This window comes from Pituophis catenifer, unplaced genomic scaffold (assembly GCF_029215685.1).
Source record: "Pituophis catenifer annectens isolate HBS135680 unplaced genomic scaffold, rPitCat1.0.hap2 SCAF_14, whole genome shotgun sequence".
NCBI classification, from domain to species: domain Eukaryota; kingdom Metazoa; phylum Chordata; class Lepidosauria; order Squamata; family Colubridae; genus Pituophis; species Pituophis catenifer.
The window spans coordinates 20,517,815-20,537,026 of NW_027256894.1; the positions used below are offsets into that span (position 1 = coordinate 20,517,815).

The following is a 19,212-nucleotide window of genomic DNA, read 5'->3' on the forward strand; positions in this document are numbered from 1 at the left end:
TCCCTCCTTTCCTCCTTTCTTTCCTTTTTCTTTCCTTCCTTCCTTCTCCCTCCTTTCCTTCCTTCCCTCCTTCCTTTCCTTCCTTCTTTCCTTCCTTCCTTCTCCCTCCTTTCCTTCCTTCCCTCCCTCCCTTCCTTTTTTTTCCTTCCTTCCTTCTCCCTCCTTTCCTCCTTTCCTTCCTTCCCTCCTTCCTTCTCCCTCCTTCTTTCCTTCCTTCCTTCTCCCTCCTTTCCTTCCTTCCCTCCCTCCCTTCCTTTTTTTTCCTTCCTTCCTTCTCCCTCCTTTCCTCCTTTCCTTCCTTCCCTCCTTCCTTTCCTTCCTTCTTTCCTTCCTTCCTTCTCCCTCCTTTCCTTCCTTCCCTCCCTCCCTTCCTTTTTTTTCCTTCCTTCCTTCTCCCTCCTTTCCTTCCTTCCCTCCTTCCTTTCCTTCCTTCTTTCCTTCCTTCCTTCTCCCTCCTTTCCTCCTTTCCTTCCTTCCCTCCTTCCTTCTCCCTCCTTCTTTCCTTCCTTCTTTGTTTCTTTTGGTGCTTTTGTGTGTTTCCCTTTGTTTGTGTGTTCCTGGATTGCCCTGTGCTTTCTTATTCTAGTTTTCTTCTTCTACTTGATGCTGGGGCTTTATCTGGGTCTCTTTTGTTTCCCTTTGTCCTTGTTATATTGTTTCTCACCTTAAACTGATCGTATTATCAAATAAGCCCTTAACTCTTATCACATCGAGCTATTGCTTAAATCCTCTTTCTTTGCCCTGAGCTAATCATCCCTTTATTTGCTCTCCTAGTTTCTGCTGTTTCAATAGTTTTTTTTCTTGGCATGTCCTGCTTTGTTATTTCTGTGAGTCCTTTTGTTCTTTAATAGCCTTGATGTTTATGTGTTTTATTTTGGGAAGGTCCTTTTCCAAAAAAGTGTGTGGCTTTTATTTCTCTGACTTGATCCTGCACGATGAAGTTTTATTATGTTCTTACAGAGCTGGCACTGTCTTGGTGGTGTTCCCATCCTACATTTCTTTCTTTCCTTCCTTCCTTCCTTCCTTCCTTCCTTCCTTCCTTCCTTCCTTCCTTCCTTCCTTCCTTCTCCCCTTTCCTTTTTTCCTTTCCTTCCCTTCTTTCCTTCCTTCTCCTCCATCATTCCTTCCTTCCTTTTTCCTCCTTCCTTCCTCTTCTTCCTCTCTTTTTTTCTTCCTTCCTTTCCATCCACCATCCTTTCTCCCAGATCCAGACTTCTCCCAGACTTCTAAAGCCGGAAAGCTGCAACAGATTTCCCAAACCAGAAAACAAACATCTGGAGAGCACTGGATGTCAGAGGGCAAGATTCCCTTCCCTGTTTCGTAGCCTGGACTGATGGGGCTGGGGGGGGGGGTTTCTTAATAGTTTTACATTGATTTTAAACTGTTTTAATTTGGACTTTTAATTTCATATTGTTTTAATGTGCAATTGTGCATTTTATGGTTGTGAGCCGCCCTGAGTCCATTGGAGATAGGGCGGCATATAAATCGCATTAAACTTAAAAGTTAACCCCCCCCCTCCTTCCATCTCCCCTCCTTTTCTCTCTTTTGCCATCTCCAGGATGGCTACCCCTATCCCTGGAGCATCCCTCCCTCCCTCCTTCCCAGCAGGGAGATTTTCCTTGCTTGCAAGGCAGTGCCCCCTCCCCCAGAGGAAGCGTGACAAACGTCTGAACCCTCCTGGGGGAAAGGGGTGGGTTGAGGAGGGGGGTGGAGAAGAGAGAGCCACGGGCCTCCTCGTTTCGCAAGGTTAGAGGCGGGTTGCGAGTAAAACGAAAGTTAAAGCTTCGCAGATCGCATCTTCCTCCAGGATTGCAAAGCTGCTCGGATTGCAAACGAACTGCGATGGCCGAGGAAGCCACCTCTGAGCCCGAGTCGTCCGCTTTCCAGCCGACGGTAAACTTCGGGGGTGGCTGGGGATTGGGGTGGGGGAGGAGGTTTCCCCGTTTTGTTCCAAAGTTAACCGGGGTAGAGGGTGGGCGGTGGGCGGTCAACTCCGGGGCAGAAAGAGAGCAGAGGCTGCCTAGCCCTTGAATGCTGAATTTCCTGCAGTTGGGGGGGTGGGGGAGGAAGAAGCCCCCCCCTCTCCCCATTTTCAATTTCAATTTAATTCAATTTATATGCCGCCCCTCTCCGCCTGCTTGGACCCATCTAAGAGTTTTACAGGTAGGACGAGCGAGAGGGGAGATGCTTGCCCTTAGAACAAAGGGGGGGCTGCTTTTCCCTTGAGAAGAGCTTGCAAAGACCCATAACCCGCCCACCCCCTCCATTCCCGCCTTCAGCATCTCCCCACCCAGTTTCGTTTCCTTTGGTCAGACCTTTTATTTTTTCCTTCCTTCCTGGTTCTGGGCACTTCAGGTATGCCTCTGGGGGAGCTATTCCAAGCACCTGAGCCATTTCAGAAGGAGTGGTGTATTCAGCATTAAGCAGACTAAGCAAAGTCCAAAGGGGGCACCGCAAAGTTGAGAAAGGACAAAAAAAAACCCCACCAATGAAGTTTGTTTGTTTTTTTTCTTTATTTTATATTTTAAATTACTAACATTACAAACAACATATACAATATTTCACCCTGTGCTATACATAAGAAAGGAAGATTTGGTTCTTCGGATATATCCTCATGATCGCCAAAATCCACGTTCTCGGGGTACAGGTACCGAAGCATCCAATTTTCCCAGCGCATAGTCCACAAATGGGTTTGTACAGGATGTGCAAAGGAGGATAGGGGAGGCACCAAGATTTGTGAGTGCTTAGGGCCCCAGTGGACACGGTGGCTAAGACGCTGAGTTTGTCAATCGAAAGGTCGGCAGTTCAGCGGTTCGAATCCCTAGTGCCGCGTAACGGGGTGAGCTCCCGTGACTTGTCCCAGCTTCTGCCAACCTAGCAGTTCGAAAGCAGGTAAAAATAATGCAAGTAGAAAAATAGGGACCACCTTTGGTGGGAAGGGAACAGCGTTCCGTGCACCTTCAACGTTGAGTCATGCCGGCCACATGGCCACGGAGATGTCTTCGGACAGCGCTGGCTCTTCGGCTTTGAAACGGACCACACCCTAGAGTTGGGAACAACCAGCACATATGTGCGAGGAGAATCTTTACCTTTTAGGGCACCAGTGAGCCTTAATCTGCCACTGTTTGGAAGGAATCCCCGTCTTCCAGATCAGGTTGGACTGCATCTCCCATGAACCCCAACCAGCATGGGAGTTGGAGTCAGCAACAGTTGGAAAGCTAGACTTGACTCCTTTAGTTAAGGGGTGTCAGCCTTGCCAGACAAATCAGGCAGGAAATAGAACAGAAGGATCGAATTCTACTTTGTTGTAAGGCTAAAATCTTGAAGACCTGAAGATACAGACTTCCTGCTGCTACTTCGAATGGGTTGACCCGTTAGAAAGGGTCCTTCCTGAGTTTATTCCTCTGTGCTCTGCAGATTGTATTATCTTTTCCCTTCCTCCCCTTCCCAAGGTCATCCATACGGTCCTTTACATCAGCTACCGTATTGAGAACTGAGTTCGAGAAGCGTTCATTTAATACAAGACTATTGTTTCTCAACTTCAGCCTCTTGAAGATTAGTGGACTCCAATTCCCAGAATTCTTCCCACCCCCCCCCCAACCAATCTGTTGGGAAGAATTCTGGGAGTTGAAGTCCACCGGTCTTCAAGTACCTGAGGTTGAGGGAAAACGGAGCTCATGGGTTGAAGATTTCCACTCCAGGACATCTGGCAATCCTCCAGATTTCAACTCCCAGAATTCCCAGCCAGGGGCCATGCTTGCTGGGGAATTCTGGGAATGGGAATCCACCAATCTGAGAGCGGCCGAGATTGGCAAAGATTGGCTTAAGATTTTGTACTCAAAAGGAAGAGCAAAATCAACAGCATTGGAAGCAAACCAAATAAGGAAACGAACTCCCAGTGGTGTGATTAGGTCCTCCTTGTTTGCTTTTTTGCTTTGCGGTTGACTTCCTCCTCTGTCATTCAAAAGAACTTAGCAAAACCAAAATCGTTGAACAGGAGGGAGGGAGGGTCTGAAAAATGGCCAAATCTTCCACCACACCCAACTTTCCACATGTTCCAGCTAGCAGCATCCGACTTCCTGGTCATATTTTATTCCTTTCCAGTTGCGTTCATAGAACTGTGTTGGGTTAATCGAGATGTTCCTCTCATGTCTTCCACGTGCACAGGAGATGAATGAGGAGTTTCAGTTCCTCCTATGTGACAGATGCCATGCAGAGGTCCCATGCCCCAAACTCCTGCCCTGCCTTCACAATCTGTGCACCCGATGCCTTGAAGAAAACAAGCCAATCAGTCTCTGTGTCATCTGTGAAACTCCACACTTCCACCTTGCAGAGATCCGCGAAACTCTGGATAACGTGTTCTTTGCCAATCTCCAAGTCAGGTTCAACCTCTACCAGAAGGTCACTGGGAGCAAAGGCTCGATTTGTGATAACTGTAGGACACAGGCAGAGTTTTGGTGTTCCACCTGCGAGGAGTTCCTTTGCCTCTTGTGCTTTCGAAGCCACCAGAGATACCTGAAGAAAGAAAGCCACGAAGCTAGACCGCTGAAGGACTTCCAGGAAGAATCTTGCAAAGACTTCCTCTCAACCATCAGAAAACCCATGTTTTGTACCAAGACGGGGCACAACACCCAAATGTTAAGGTAGGTTGTCCATCTCTGCTTCATTCTCAAGTGGAGAACCTGTTTGATGCCATCATCATGTTACCTACTGCAGGGCTTTCCAGCCTGCCCAGAAATGGATGGTTTTCAAATCTGGAGCAAGAAGCAGTGAAGTTTGTTGCTCCAATAGACATCTGGAGCAAGGCGTAGAGAAGTTTTGAACTAACTAATTAACTAACTACCGTATTTTTCGGAGTATAAGACGCACCTTTTTCCTCCAAAAATTGATGGTTTATTTCCTCCATAGTTTTAATCAAGTAGGTCTGTACTCAAAAGCAACAGGTAGCTTGGTCAATCATAAATCTGGATATTTAAGGACAATTGTTCAAGACTTGTTGGATTTAACTAGGTCAGTCTTTGCTTGGAGGCCTCAGACAGATCCTTTCTGGTCTCCTCCTAAAAAGACATTTCTCCCAATCTTCAACGGTAAATAGTGTATTTCCTCCATAGTTTTAATCTAGTAGTCTTACTCAACAGGTAATGTTTTTGTCCTCCTTAATGGGATTGTGACATGCTTGAAGATGCTCAGGTGTCTAACGTGACCTGACTGGGTGCTAAAGACCCAGTTTTGAGGGTTTTTTTTTTTAATTTGATTTATATGCCGCCCTTCTCTGAAGACTCAGGGCGGCTTACAATGTGCTCAGCAATAGCCTTCATCCTTTTGTATATTTATACAAAGTCAGCTTATTGCCCCCACAAACTGGGTCCTCATTTCACCTACCTTAGAAAGGATGGAAGGCTGAGTCAACCTTGAGCCTTGGCGAGATTCGAACCCTGCAGTAATTGCAGGCAGCTGGTCTTAATAAGCTTAATAACAGGGTGCCTTAAACCCCTGTACCACCAAGGTCCATGAAGTGATCAGGGATGGACAGCAGCTCCAGCCAGAAATCACAAGCTTTGCCTTTTTTCTTCCCCAGCCTCTACTGCAAGCAGTGTAGTCAATCCATGTGTGCCATTTGTGCCGTCCTGGACAACAAGCACATGGGTCAACATTGCGACATCAGCCAGGAAATCCAATCCCGGCAGAATGAATTGCAGAACATGAGCGCGGAGCTGAAGGAGAAGAAGAACGCCTACGACGAGAACTACGGCAGCCTTGAGGAACTGGTGAGAAACATGGAGCAGTTGAGGAATGAGACGCAAGAGCTGATCCAGCAGAAGATAGAGGAGATGATCCAGATGCTGCGAGAAAAGGGCAAAGGCTTCTTAGCAGACGTAGAGGCCCAACATAACCACCAGGTCCAAGACGTGAAGAAGAAACTGCAGGAGATGGACGGAGTGGTCCAGAGAATCACATCCAGCCAGAGGTTGGTGGAGAAGTTGCATATCTATGCTTCTGGCCAGGAGGTGTTGGAGATGCATCCTTTCCTGAAAAAGTCCATGATGGAGCTCAGAAGGAAGCAGCCCTCTACGGCAAAGGGAATCAAAGTGAGGAACTTCCTAGGAACCAAGAGCAAACTTCAAGATTTGCTCGAAAGAGTGACAAAAGACAAAGGTAAGGTTTTTGCAAAGATACACAGGTAGTCTTCCATTTAGAACAATTGGAATTTCTGTTGCTAAGCAACGCAGTTATTAAGCCAGTCGTCAGGGAAATGGACCAAATTTTAGGATCATTTCTACTACAGTAATTAAGCGTCTTGTGCGGTCGTTCACTGAATCCAGCTTTCCCCATTGACTTGGCTTGTCGGAAGCCAGCTAGATTGTAAACCACCCAGAGTCGTTGGGTACGAGATGGGCGGCAAATAAATTTCATAATAAATAAATCAACTAGGAAAGACAGAAATTGCATTTGTGGCTGTAGACCACAGGATGTTGCCACAAACTGCCATAAATGCAGGTTGGTTTCCAAGCACCCAAATCATGATCACTTGACTGTGGGAATAGTGTGACGGTCGTAACTTCAAGGACGGGTCATAAGTCATTTTTTTTCAGGGCCATTTTAGCTCCAAACCATCATTAACTAAATGGCCACGACTTGAGCACTGCCTGAAGTAGTAACTAGATTCCCCGTTTTGCATGGGGGGAAATCCCAGATTTACGTTCTAGTTTCTTGAATTAAATACAGTGAGGGAAATAGTGTGGTGTCGCTGGGGGGGGGATGACACACAGACTCACACAGCCGTGGGGATGGCTGCCCCAGGAGGCCACAACTCTCAACACCAGATTCAGTATTTGTTCCCGACAAACGCCCCTCCCAACTGCCTCTCCTTTAAACTCCATCCCCAGGTGTGCCTTGTGAAGGGAATTGAGGCCTCCCAACTGCCTCTCCTTTAAACTCCATCCCCAGGTGTGCCTTGTGAAGGGAATCGGGGCCCTTTCCTTCCTCGTAAGCCATGCAACCCACATTGCTCTCTTCTGCGTTCTTCCCTGCAACGCCCTAGGATGAGGAGGGGGTGAGCCTTGGTCTTCATCTGAACCCCCTCTCTCTTGTTCTACCTCTGCCCTGTTCTACCCAACCTGACTTTGCCCTTCCCTAGTTTCCTCCACAGCCAACGGAGCCGCTCTCCCGCTCTCTGCCAGCTGTTCCACTTCTGTCTCAGGTTCAGACACCAACTTTCCCAGAGGATCTGGAGCTACGAAGTCAACACCAGGTGCCAGTTTAATACTGTCTTTTAAGAAACTAGATCAGGGCTCACCAAACTTGGCAACTTTAAGACAGGTGGACTTCAGCTCCCAGAATTCCTTCGCCAGCCATCCATGGAATTCTGGGAGTTGAAGTCCACAAATTCTTAAAGTAGTTCCATGCCAGTATTTTAGCCCATGGGTCTCCAACCGTGGTAACTTTAAGACTTGTGGACTTCAACTCCCAGAATGCCATGTACAGCTAGTGGAGGAATTCTGGGAGTTGAAGTCCACAAGTCTTAAAGTTGCCCCAGTTGGAGACCCCTGGGCTAGAGTACTGGCATGGAACTACTTTAAGAATTATGGCTGTTTTTAATCTATTATTGCCCTTTCCAAGATCCCAAACACGTAGCTTTATGGAAAAGGCAGTATTGCCAGCAAAAACTGTAGAATTACATTTTTTTATGACTGCGCCTTTACTCTCTTAACCTGTTTTCTAATCCTTTTGTTTTCTGCCTTCTTTAGAAGCTGTTCCAGCTAAAACCCAAACAGAGCCTCAGGAGGTGAGCTGGCTTGCACGGATATCCTATATATGCAGACTGTATGTTGCATTACAGCGCAGATGTGTTACCCTGTGACAGCTCAAAATCAGGAACCCTTACCGAGGAATTTAAGGTTTTAAAGAAGAGATTGGACAAGCATTCGTCTGAAGTGGTATAAGGTTTCTTGCGTGAGCTGAGGGTTGGACTAGAAGACCAATAACAATCCAAGTCATACACAGATAAAGCGATAGTTAAAATATCAATTCAGGGATATTCCAAGTACAAAGTCTTCTTACCAGTTGTTGTCAGTACACAATAAAAGTTCTTCTTGAGTTTCAAACAGGAACAAGTTCACTATTAAAACATTCAATATCGTATTTATATGCCGCCGTTCTTCCGTAGGACTCGGGGCGGCTCACAAAATAAAACAACACGACAATAAAATGATATTAAAATAATCCAATTTAAAACCCCCAAGCAATTAAAATTTCAGACAAATGCTTGTCCAATCTCTTCTTAAAAACTTCCAGTAGTCTTTGACTCACGACTCACGACTCACAACTGAGCCCAAAATTTCTGTTGCTAAACGAGACAATTGTTAAGTGAGGTTTTGCCCCCATTTTATGACTTTTCCGGCCACCGTGGTTAAGTGAACCACTGCAGTTGTGAAATTAATAACCCGGTTGTTAAGTGAATCTGGCTTCCCCTTGTTGGCCAGAGGATCCCAAAAGGGCATCAGGTGACATTGCCACCATCATAAATACATGCCAGTTGCCAAGCATTTTTAATTTTGATCACCTGATTGTGGGATGCCGCCACGGTCGTAAGTGTGAGAAACGGTCCCAAGTCCTTTTCTTCGGTGCCATTGTAACTTCGAACAGTCGCTAAACGAATGGCTGTAAGCGAAGGACGTACCCCAGGTACGCCTCTCACCTCTGAAATATCATCATTACTTTTGTTTTTCTTCTAGAACCTTTCTGGAAGATCATCGCTAAAAAGGGAACACGCTGAAGTGGAAATCAACACGGGGGACCCTCCCAAGATGGTCAAAATCGAGCCGTTAAACAAGGAATGGGACAATCCCACCTTGATTAAGAACGAGCCTGGGACCAGTTATGGACCGACTAGAGGTTCTTACAACACAGGAAGCCAAGGAGGCCCCAGAGGAACCCCTGATGATACTCTTCTGATTGCTCCTGAGGAGAATTCATCTGATCTAGGTAGCGCTACGTTTGAAATTTCAAGAGAATTTTCAGTTCATGCATAAAATGGATTCTATTTTTTTGGAGGTATGGAGGGCAGTTTCTTTCTGGGCGAGGTTCATTCCACGGAAGGCCCGAGAATAACGCTGCCACAAGGATGATGATTGATGAAAAGACCTTTTGATTATTTAAAGCATAGATCTTCAAACTTGGGCGCTTTAAGACTTGTGGACTTCAATTCTGGGAGCTGAAGTCCACAAGTCTTAAAGCGGCCAAGTTTGAAGACCTCTGATTTAAAGGAGCAGTTATTAAAGGCCTTATCAAAATTGCAAGGAACAATTTGCATCCCCTTTATTATTTTTATAAATAATTCGAGGTGGCAAACATACTTCATATCCCTTCCTCTTTTCCCTACAAAACAACCCCGTGAGCTGGGTTGACTTGGGGACAGGGGTGAAATTCAAACTTTTTTACTACTGGTTCTGTGAGCGTGGTTTGGTGTGGCTTGGTGGGCGTGGCAGGGGAAGGATACTGCAAAATCCCCATTCCCATATTTTTAATATTGCACTAAATCAGGGCTCCTCAAACTACGGCCCCTGGGCTAGATACATGCAGTGAACGTTTGTGTTGCTGCAGAGAGTCTCCCCCTTTGGGGTCTTCTTGTGTGGGTCGGAGGGGGGCAGAAATTCTGACTCGCGGTCTGCTTCAGCCTCCTGGTGTAGGGCTTTGGGCGAAGGCTGGAGGGAAGAGCCGCTGGTGGCGAAGAGCAGAAGGAGCTCATTTCAGTGGGTCTCCATCATGGCCTATAACTGGCTGACCATCTCAGCCTGCTGAGCCTCCAGGCGCTGGCACCTGGCCTTGCACTCTCGCAGGTCTTCCCTCTGCTTGGAAAGCCTATGTTCCTAGTCCTCAGTGAGGTGCTTCTTCTGAGCCTCCTTCTCGGTCAAATCCAATTTGAACTGAGCTATTTTGCCAACTGTTTCTCGTGATGACTGCTTAGCTCCAGCAACTGCTTCCAGTTGGGGCCCTAAGGAGCCCAGGTGGGGAGGTGAGGAGTTGGCCAAGCCCACCCAGCCAGTTATTAGGCAGATCATATTAGTGGTCCGCGGGATTTAAAATTATGAATTTAGTGGTCCCTGAGGTCCGAAAGGTTGGGGACCCCTGATCTGTGTGGTCACTACACATAGATGTCGTGATTGATGCTGACGTCATGGAACATTATCCAAGAAGTAGCTTTTCATTGTGATTTTGTTATGGCTATTACTTAACATCCGTCCTCCCTTTGGCAGAAAATGACTCTTCGATTAACATTTCTTCAGAAGAAGAATCCACTGATGATGAGGATGAAACCGGGGTGAGTACATAGTCACCTAGTTCCAGAATGCCACCTCCTTGGCATTCTCTTCATAACATGAGTTTCTGCCCCAAGAGCAGGGTTGAGATCTACTTACCTTCCCTACCAGTTTGGAAGTACACACATACGTCACATGTAATTTTGGACCCTCTGCGCATGCGCAAAGCCTTCTGCCCATGTGCAGTGGGTAAAAAACAGGTTACTTCCTGGTTAAAACCAGGAAGTAACGACGTCCAGGTGGGTGGGCGGAGCCTCATGCTGCCGCTACCGGTTCTCCGAACCATCCTCCGCCACCACTACCGTTTCGCCCAAACCGGTGCGAACCACTAATATTTCACCCCTGCCCAAGAAGTACAATCAGGGGTGGGATTCTACTGGTTCAGACCAGTTCAGGCGAACTGGTAGTTCCGACGATCAGCTGGGAGCGAACCAGTTCGCTCCGACGCACCCCCCTCCCCGCCCCTGCGCTTTACTTATCTTTATCTTCTCAGCTGATTGGCGCAGCAGAGCGGTGTCAAATTGCAAAGCTTTCCAGACCAGCTTTCAAGTTGCCATAAGCAAGAGGGGGAGAACTGATGAAGCTGCTCGGCTGCCCCAATGGAAAATACATTCCATACTTTGCCTTTTCAAAGATTGTACCCTAGGTTACTGCGGTCAGCAGGAGGGGTGGGGGTTTTCAGCCCGCCAAGGTGGTCCATTGGAGAACGTGATTTATGACATGCCCAGGAAGGAAGGGAGGAACAGGGTCATAGGGGCCTAAGAGCTGAGGTGGCGCAGTGGTTAGAGTGCTGTACTGCAGCTACTTCAGCTGACTGCTACTTCAGCAGATCAGCAGACCAAATCTCACCGGCTCAAGGTTGACTCAGCCTTCCATCCTTCCGAGGTGGGCAAAATGAGGACCCAGATTGTTGGGGGCAATATGCTACTTAGTATACTGTTGATTGTTGTAAGCCGCCCAGAGTCCTCGGAGAGTGGGCGGCATAGAAATGATTAATAATAATAAAATAAATAATAAATAAATCATGCAGAGCCTGGATAGCTCTGCGGACAAGGCACTGTAATTTAACACCAGCTGTCTGCAATTAAAGTACATTCGAATCTCGCCAGGCTCAAGGTTGACTCGGCCTTCCATCCTTTCTAAGGTAGGTAAATTGAGGACCCAGTTTGTGGCGGCAATAAGCTGACTTTGTGTAAAATATACAAAAGTATGAAGGCTATTGCTTAACGCACTGTAAGCCGCCCTGAGTCTCCGGAGAAGGGCGGCATATAAATCAAATTAAAAAAAAAAAATGTGGGGGGTTAGAACTGACTCCATTTGAGTAATTGCCGGAATGGTGCTCCTAATAAATGATTGGATTTCTTTTGAAACTTGGCTCGAGGCGCATGATTTAATTAGGGCATCTTTCTCGGAAACTTCACAAGTGGATTGTCGTGCCTCAGCTGTGTTTCACCCAAGTGGTAACACAGAAGGTTAGTATTTGTGAAAGTGCGCGAAGCACGCAATTACTGCACCGGTTGTTAAACCAGCAGCATCCCACCACTGGGTACAATGAATTTGAGGACATCTATCTATGCCACCTCAAGAAACGATTCACGGATCCTCCTTTTGCTACATTGGCTGGGACAGCAATATCTCAATTGACCACGTCTTTAAAATGGAGGAAACAGATTATTTGGCCCGTTTCATATGATTTCTTGTCATTGAAGGAGGATCTTAACTACAATTTATTCACTGCAATATGTCCATTAGTTCTTGAAGTTAATAAAACTCTTGGCTTGACCATTGAGCTTCATGATTCAATTCTACCACTTTTTAACCAAAAATATATCATGATTGAGGGGACAAGTCAAATAGTTCTGGATCTCCAAAGCATAACATTGATGGTTCATCTTCTTCGCAGGCCTCAGTTCTTCCCCTGGACATCAACACTACATCACAAGTTGGCCAGAAAAGCCCTACGAGGTATCCGTTAAGCCAACCTGCAAATGTCAGCTTGGAGTCCAGCACCATATTCTTTGACCTCAAGACTCTACGTAAGTGGCCTTGGTCTCCAAGATATTTGTGACCATATGTATCCTGGGACAAGTCAAGTAGTTCTGGATCTCCAGAGCATAACATTGATGGTTCACCTTCTTTGCAGGCCTCAGTCCTTCCCCTGGACATCAACCCTACTTGCCTGAAATAGGTCAACTCAACCTTCTGTTTCCTAGAATGACCTGACACCACAAAACTTGAGTGACACCATCACCTCTGACAGGTGTAGCACTAAGGCCCATAGCCTTGAAGGGGTGCAGGCAGGGGTGAAATGCTACCGGTTCACTCCAGTTTGGGTGAACCGGTAGTGATAAAAACTACCGGTTCAAACGAACCAGTAGTTAAAAAGGTTACCGTTTCATCCAAACCGGTATTTTCGACGATTACCTGTGCTGAGGGGTTTAGCTTTGCTAGAAAGCAGGATTTCCTGCTTTCTAGCAAAGTTAAACCGCGCAGCACAGCTGATTTCCCCCCCCCTCGCTGCTCTGCTTACCTTCCCAAGCCTCCTTTTGGTGCGTACTGTGCATGCAGCACGCGTTAGACGCACATGCGCGGCCAGTGAACTGGTAGCAAACCAGTTTGGATTTCACCACTGGGTGCAAATATTCCCGGGAGACTCCATCGTTCCATCTTCTTCAATTGTTCCTGTAGAAGAATGTTCATGATACATGCTGAGTCTCAAAGGTCGACCACAGTCTTTTTAATTTAGCACCTAATTAAAAAAAAAAAAATATTCAGTATTATTTGCTCTTTCGGCATGCAACTTTCTTTCTTCCTCCCTGCCTCCCTAGTACAAGTAGTTTAGTTTAGTTTAGTTTATTCATACTTATATGCCGCCCTTCTCCCGAAGGACTCGGGGCGGCTCACAAAGATAAAACAACGGAACAATAAAATTAATAGTAAAATAATCCAATTAGTTAAATCCAAAAAGTTAAAACTAAGACTCCATCCGGAGCTCAGTGGGTAACCCATTCCAGAGGGTGGGTGCGCCCACAGAGAATGCCCTCATCCTGGGTGCCATCAGCCAACATTGTCTGGCTGATGGCACCCGGAAGAGGGCAGTCCTATGTGAACGCACTGGGCGGTGGGTAGCCGGTAGGAGGTGATCCTGCAAGTACTCCGGGCCCGTGCCATGGAGGGCTTTATAGGTAAGTACCAGCACCTTGAAGCGGATCCGAAGGACCACCGGTAACCAGTGCAGCTCGCGCAGGAGTGGTGTTACACGGGAGTAACGAGAAGCTCCCCTAACAACCTGCGCGGCCGCATTCTGGACCAGCTGGAGCCTCCGGGTGCACCACAAGGGCAGCCCCATGTAGAGGGCATTGCAGTAATCCAAACGCGAGATAACGAGAGCATGAGTGACTGTACGTAGTCCTTCACTTATGACCACAAATGAGCCCAGAATTTAGGTTGCCAAGCGAGAAATTTGTTAACTGGGGAGTTTTGCCCCGTTTTGCGACTTTCCGTGCAACCGTTCCAGACAAACGGTCGTCCGATTTCTTCTTAAAAACTTCCAGTCGTCTTTGACTTACGACCACAACTGAGCCCAACGTTTCTGTTGCTAAACGAGACCTTTGTTACCAAGTGAGTTTTGCCCCCATTTTATGACCTTTCCGACCACCATGGTCGAAAGTGAATGACTGCAGTTGTGAAGTTAGTAATGCTGTTGTTAAGTGAATCTGGCTTCCCCATTGACACTGCTTGTCAGAAGGTCGCAAAAGGGGGATCACGTGACACTGCAAATCAGTGGTGAAATGTAAAATTTGTTACTACCGGTTCTGTGGGCGTGGCTTGGTGGTGGTGGGGGTAATGTGAGTGGGTGGGTGTGGCCATTTTTTTTTTTTTTTTACTTTTAAAACCATTTTTTCTACAACCTCTTCAGCGAAGAGGTTCTAAAAAAATGCTTTCAAAAGGCTCTGACGATCCCAGCTGAGTTGCCTGATCAGCAGAGGCTTTTTTTCTTTTAAATGCCTCTGACGATCAGGCAACTCAGCTTGATTGGCAGAGATTTTTTTTCCTTTAAAAGCCTTTGACAATCCCAGCTGAGCCGCGTGATCATCAGAAGCTTTTTTTTTAACTTTTAAAAGCATTTTTTCGGCCGAAGAGGTTATAGAAAAAATGCTTTTAAAAGTAAAAAAAAAAAAAAGCCTCTGATGATCGCGTGGTTCAGCTGGGCATGGGGGTGTGGGCGCAGAGATTTTTACTACCGGTTCTCCGAACCACCCACCTCCATCACTACTGGATCGGGCGACCTGGTCCGAACCGGGAGCATTTCACCCCTGCTTTCATCCCTCAACCTGGATCAATGATGTCTCTCTTTTCAATGCAGCAGGAAATACCTTTCACCTGGTCGCTCTTGGAGAGGGAACCTTTTTCCGCGTCACGATTTCTTGCCTGGAAAATACAAACGACAAAGTCTGTGTGTTTGGCTTGGATGAGTTCCTCCACTATCTCGGCACCCTCCAGATGCCCATTTTGGTGGGATACAAGCTATGGTCCATGGACCTCGCTGCTCTGCTTGATGCCCTTCAGAGAATCAACACAGAAGGACTCTTTGAGGCGTCCATCTTTGGTTTCCTGGATGCCTTCCCCCTCATCAAAGAGAAATTCCCTGATATCTCTAATTATTCACTGAAGAATTTAGACAAGATATACCTGTGGGGACAGCTGGACAGCACCAACGCGGGCGAGTGTGCCAAAACTCTGAAGGACCTCTGTACCATCTTTGAAATTAACAACATGTTCCAGAGTAGGCCTCTTATTGCCTGCTCCAGCTTCAGGTGTTACGCCTCGCTTCAACCTCTCCTGCGGGAGAAAGTCCTCTTCATGCCCTCGGTGCAGACTTTGGCCCTGCATAACATCTCCCTTACCATGCTGCAGTCTGTCTATCAAAGCGATCCCGACAACGGGCTGACGAAACTGTGCAGGTGTTTGAACAGCAGGCGGAGGATCGGAGAGAGAAAAATTATACGGTTGAGCAAGATCCGCGGCTATTTCCGAAACCTCCCATCGTCCTCTCAAGGTTCTTCCCTTCCAGAGATTCGTTAAGGAACACTCTTAGTTACTAGGGGATTAAAATGACCCCTCTGTGAACACAAGGGAATTCTTCTGAAGTGAAACCACACAGGCCTGGGTGATATATATAGCTGGCCAAAGGTCTCCTGATAACATTCATGATAACATGACTGAGTTTTTCATAGACCACATCAAAGTGCTTTATGGACTCAACCACAGATGGTTAGGTTTGTTTGTTTGTTTGTTTTTTAATTTGATTTATACGCCGCCCTTCTCCGGAGACTCAGGGCGGCTTACAATGCATTAAGCAATAGCCTTCATCCTTTTGTATATTTATACAAAGTCATCTTATTGCCGCCACAAACTGGGTCCTCAATTTACCTACCTTAGAAAGGATGGAAGGCTGAGTCAACCTTGAGCCTGGCAAGATTCGAACTTACTTTAATTGCAGACAGCTGGTGTTAAATTGCAGTGCCTTGTCTGCAGAGCTATCCAAGCTCCAGGCTGTGCATGAAGCGACACCATGAGGCTTGATTTACAAATCGCAACAGGACAAGGTTCACAGGACAACTTTGTGCAGGCCGCATTATGGCTTAAAGCCATAATCCAAGCCAAAAGGTCTTCTCAGTCCATCATGGTATCTCTCAAGGGACTCTTTGCTCATACACATGAAATAATTGACGATATGACATCTGAATGTCCACAACAAAAGCTCAGCTAGTGTTTTAGGAAACTGAGAACATCTTCAGTGGTAGTTGCTACCAGCAGTTCCAAAAAAAACTAGTCAGTGAGAAAAAAGGCTAGAAGTCAAAGTTAGCAGTACCTGTTAATGTCACATGTGTTGTTGTTTTTCCCCAGTTTCTATGTCTTCCGATCCAAGGAATCTCGTCATATATCCTTCATGTAGATTAAATACAATGACAATATTAGAAGTTGCAATGAAGTTATAATACTTACAACTTCCTTTCTGAAATCCCAGGCTAAGTTTGCTTCTGATCAACCTCTTTCACTTCTCAAAGGGCCCAGTTGGTGCCTTGGAATCCTTAAGTATCTGGTTGCCTTGGGAGGTCAGATAATCTTAAGGATTTGAGGTCAAGCTTCTATCCACAATCTTACATATTGAGAATGTGAGATTATTAAGAACAGATGCTTCAGCAAACTCCTTTTTCTACTGTAAACTCAAACCAATAAAACTATGTTATCTTTTGAGTTTCTCTTCTCCGTTTTCATTGAAACTTGGCCACTAGGACATGCACCTGATATTCCTTTCCTCTAGCTGCATGCATTCTCCTGCTGCATTGAATCTGAAACCGTAACCATAGTTCGGCTCAGCTGTTGGTCCCTTAAGTGACTGAGTGTCACACACGTGTACAACACACACATATCTGGCTCTTGTTTAGGAAATGGCAAAGCCAGAAAGCCATCCTTGCACAATGCAACCATTTTTAAGGCAGTGCTTCCCAATTTTAGCAACTTGAAGAAGTCTGGACTTCATCTCCCAGAATTCCCCAGTCAGGGATGCTGGCTAGGGAATTCTGGGAGTTGCGCTCTAGACAATTTTAAGGTGCCAAGTTTGAGAACCACTGCTTTTAAGATTTATTTATTTATTTATTTATTTATTTATTTATTTATTATCTATCTATCTATCAATCAAATTTCTATACCACCCTACTCCCGGAGGACTCAGGGCGGTGAACAGCCAAGATAAAATACAGATAATACAAACATTAAAAGTCCCTTAAAATTATTAAAGATGAGATCTGTTTGCCTTGCCTACAAATATCACATTGTTTTACAGTATTTTTTGGACAAAATCCAAGCAGGAGATACTGCATCAAGCCATCCTAGTTTATTTGTAGCTTGTATGGTGTGAACCCAGCCCAGAAGGTAAAGAATTTCTAATTCCAACAAGGATTAACTTTGCCAGACCTCTGAATGACTGAGTTCACACGTTCTGCAGCTAAAACGTTGCTAATGTTGGATTCTTTTGAACCACCCAGAATGTCTGCCAAATAGTAAACTAGGAGTATATATGAATGATGGCTTCCAAGCATGACCAACTTAATTTTGTACACAGTTACTAAGTAAAGAAAACATAAAAGAAATTTAGTTCAGCAAAATGTCCCTCTCTGAGATCCTGTATGTAATTTACTCAGAAACACTGGAATATTTTTACCCACCCACCCCAAACCAGTGATGGAATTCAAATTTTTTTTTACTACCGGGTCTGTGGGCGTGGCTTGGTGGGTGTGGCAGGGGAAGGATCCTGCAAAATCTCCATTCCCACCCCACTCCTGCCGAAGGATATTGCAAAATCTCCATTCCCTCCCCATTCCAGGGGAAGGATACTGCAAAACCCCCATTCCCTCCCCACTCCAGGGGAAGGATACTGCAAAATCCTCATACTCTCCCCACTCTGGGGCCAGCCAGAGGTGGTATTTACCAGTTCTCCAAACTACTCAAAATTTCCACTGCCGGTTCTCCAGAACCTGTCAGAACCTGCTGTATTTCACCCCTGCCCCAAACATCTGAAAATGGTTGATCACTCACTACTGTACCGCATTCAGTCAGACCTTGGTCTAAACTCAAGCAAACATCATTCTAGACCTGGGTTCAGATTTTCTACCTGACCTCAGAACTTGGAAGAGAAGGCAGTCAGGTTCCCTCAGCCTACCATATCAGGTTGTTTCTGCAGGGATAAAATTAGGGGAGACTCTTACAACTCATATTAAGCACCCAGAGGACAGGTGAATCTCTGTTATTATTGCTTTGGGTTTTACTTCCAAGAGTTTCTTGAGATGCCCTCTTGTCTTGCAGGTTCAAGATGGGGTGGACCTGCCTAAAATTCCTCTCCACTTTCTTGTGGAGGCTTCTATCTTCTCTGCTCCAGATCCCTCCTGTGTGTGTCTCTGGAGAGTCTCAACCATCCAAGGTCATGGTTTTTCCAAAGGTCCTTTTTCCAAAAATGCAATGGATTTATTTATTTAGCGTATGGTTGGTCTCACACACAGTATTAAAACACTTCATTTTTACAGGTTAAAAACAATTAAAACAATAAAAAAAACAGTAAGAAAACCTAAAAGGAAAACAGAAATAACATTTCAAAGTTTAATGTTGAGTTTGGAGATCCAGTCAGTAGCTGCTGTTGTTATGCAAAGGAAGTCCCTAGAATCTCCTGGATACCTTCTGTTAGGGCATTCCCTCACTATATGCTGGATAGTCTGTCGAGGGGCCCCGCAATCACATTGTGCTGAAGGTGTCTTTCCCCATATATTCAGGGAGTCTGCACACACCCCAACTTTGGGAGGCAACGTTACTCGCGTCCGTGGCAATCCTTAAGTCACACGTGCCTCCTGGGTGGTGCTAAATGAGTAACAGACGGACTGGTAGCCAGACATCCGCGAGGATCTCCTGGCTTCACACGCAACCCCACGGTCCTTTTAAGGACCTTTTAAGTTCCAAAAAACTAGCAGAAACAGCAGAAATGCAGTGGAACTTTAATAGAATAACAAGAAGAGACCTTGAAGCCATGTCTTCTAGTCTAGTCCAGCTCCTGCTCAAGCAGAAAACCTTATGGCCATTTCAGACAAATGGATGTCCAATCTGTTTTTGTTTTGTTTTTTTTCCTTTGAAAACATTTCATTGCTCATCCATGAAGCTTCTTCCGAAGAACTGAAGAAGCTTCTTGGATGAGGAGAGAAGCATTTAAAAAAAAAAAAAAACCCAAGAAAATGAATTTTGAAAAAAGGACCTTTGAGATACCCCCATGTAACTTCAACCAGTTGATCACACCCTCTGTTGGCCCTATGTAAATCTAAGTACTTTCAGAAGAAGGGCTGAA

At 45.8% G+C, this 19,212-nt stretch overlaps 1 protein-coding gene across 1 annotated transcript; it reads left to right on the forward strand.

Moving 5' to 3' along the window:
- The first annotated feature begins 1,815 nt into the window (after positions 1-1,815).
- Positions 1,816-15,662, forward strand: LOC139323968 (protein PML-like). The gene is made up of 9 exons (XM_070953576.1): positions 1,816-1,893; positions 4,168-4,643; positions 5,579-6,156; positions 7,139-7,252; positions 7,749-7,786; positions 8,736-8,985; positions 10,257-10,321; positions 12,223-12,355; positions 14,686-15,662. Exons 1-9 carry the CDS (start codon positions 1,843-1,845, stop codon positions 15,402-15,404), a joined length of 2,424 nt encoding a protein of 807 aa, XP_070809677.1. The 5' UTR covers positions 1,816-1,842; the 3' UTR covers positions 15,405-15,662.
- The last annotated feature ends 3,550 nt before the right edge of the window (positions 15,663-19,212 follow it).

Excerpts from the sequence above, each read along its gene's own strand:
- LOC139323968 (XM_070953576.1), top strand. The coding sequence starts at position 1,843 with ATGGCCGAGGAAGCCACCTCTGAGCCCGAGTCGTCCGCTTTCCAGCCG. Across the intron at positions 8,986-10,256 it reads GGAGAATTCATCTGATCTAG|AAAATGACTCTTCGATTAAC; the intron begins GTAGCGCTACGT and ends TCCCTTTGGCAG. Across the intron at positions 12,356-14,685 it reads CTTTGACCTCAAGACTCTAC|CAGGAAATACCTTTCACCTG; the intron begins GTAAGTGGCCTT and ends TTTTCAATGCAG.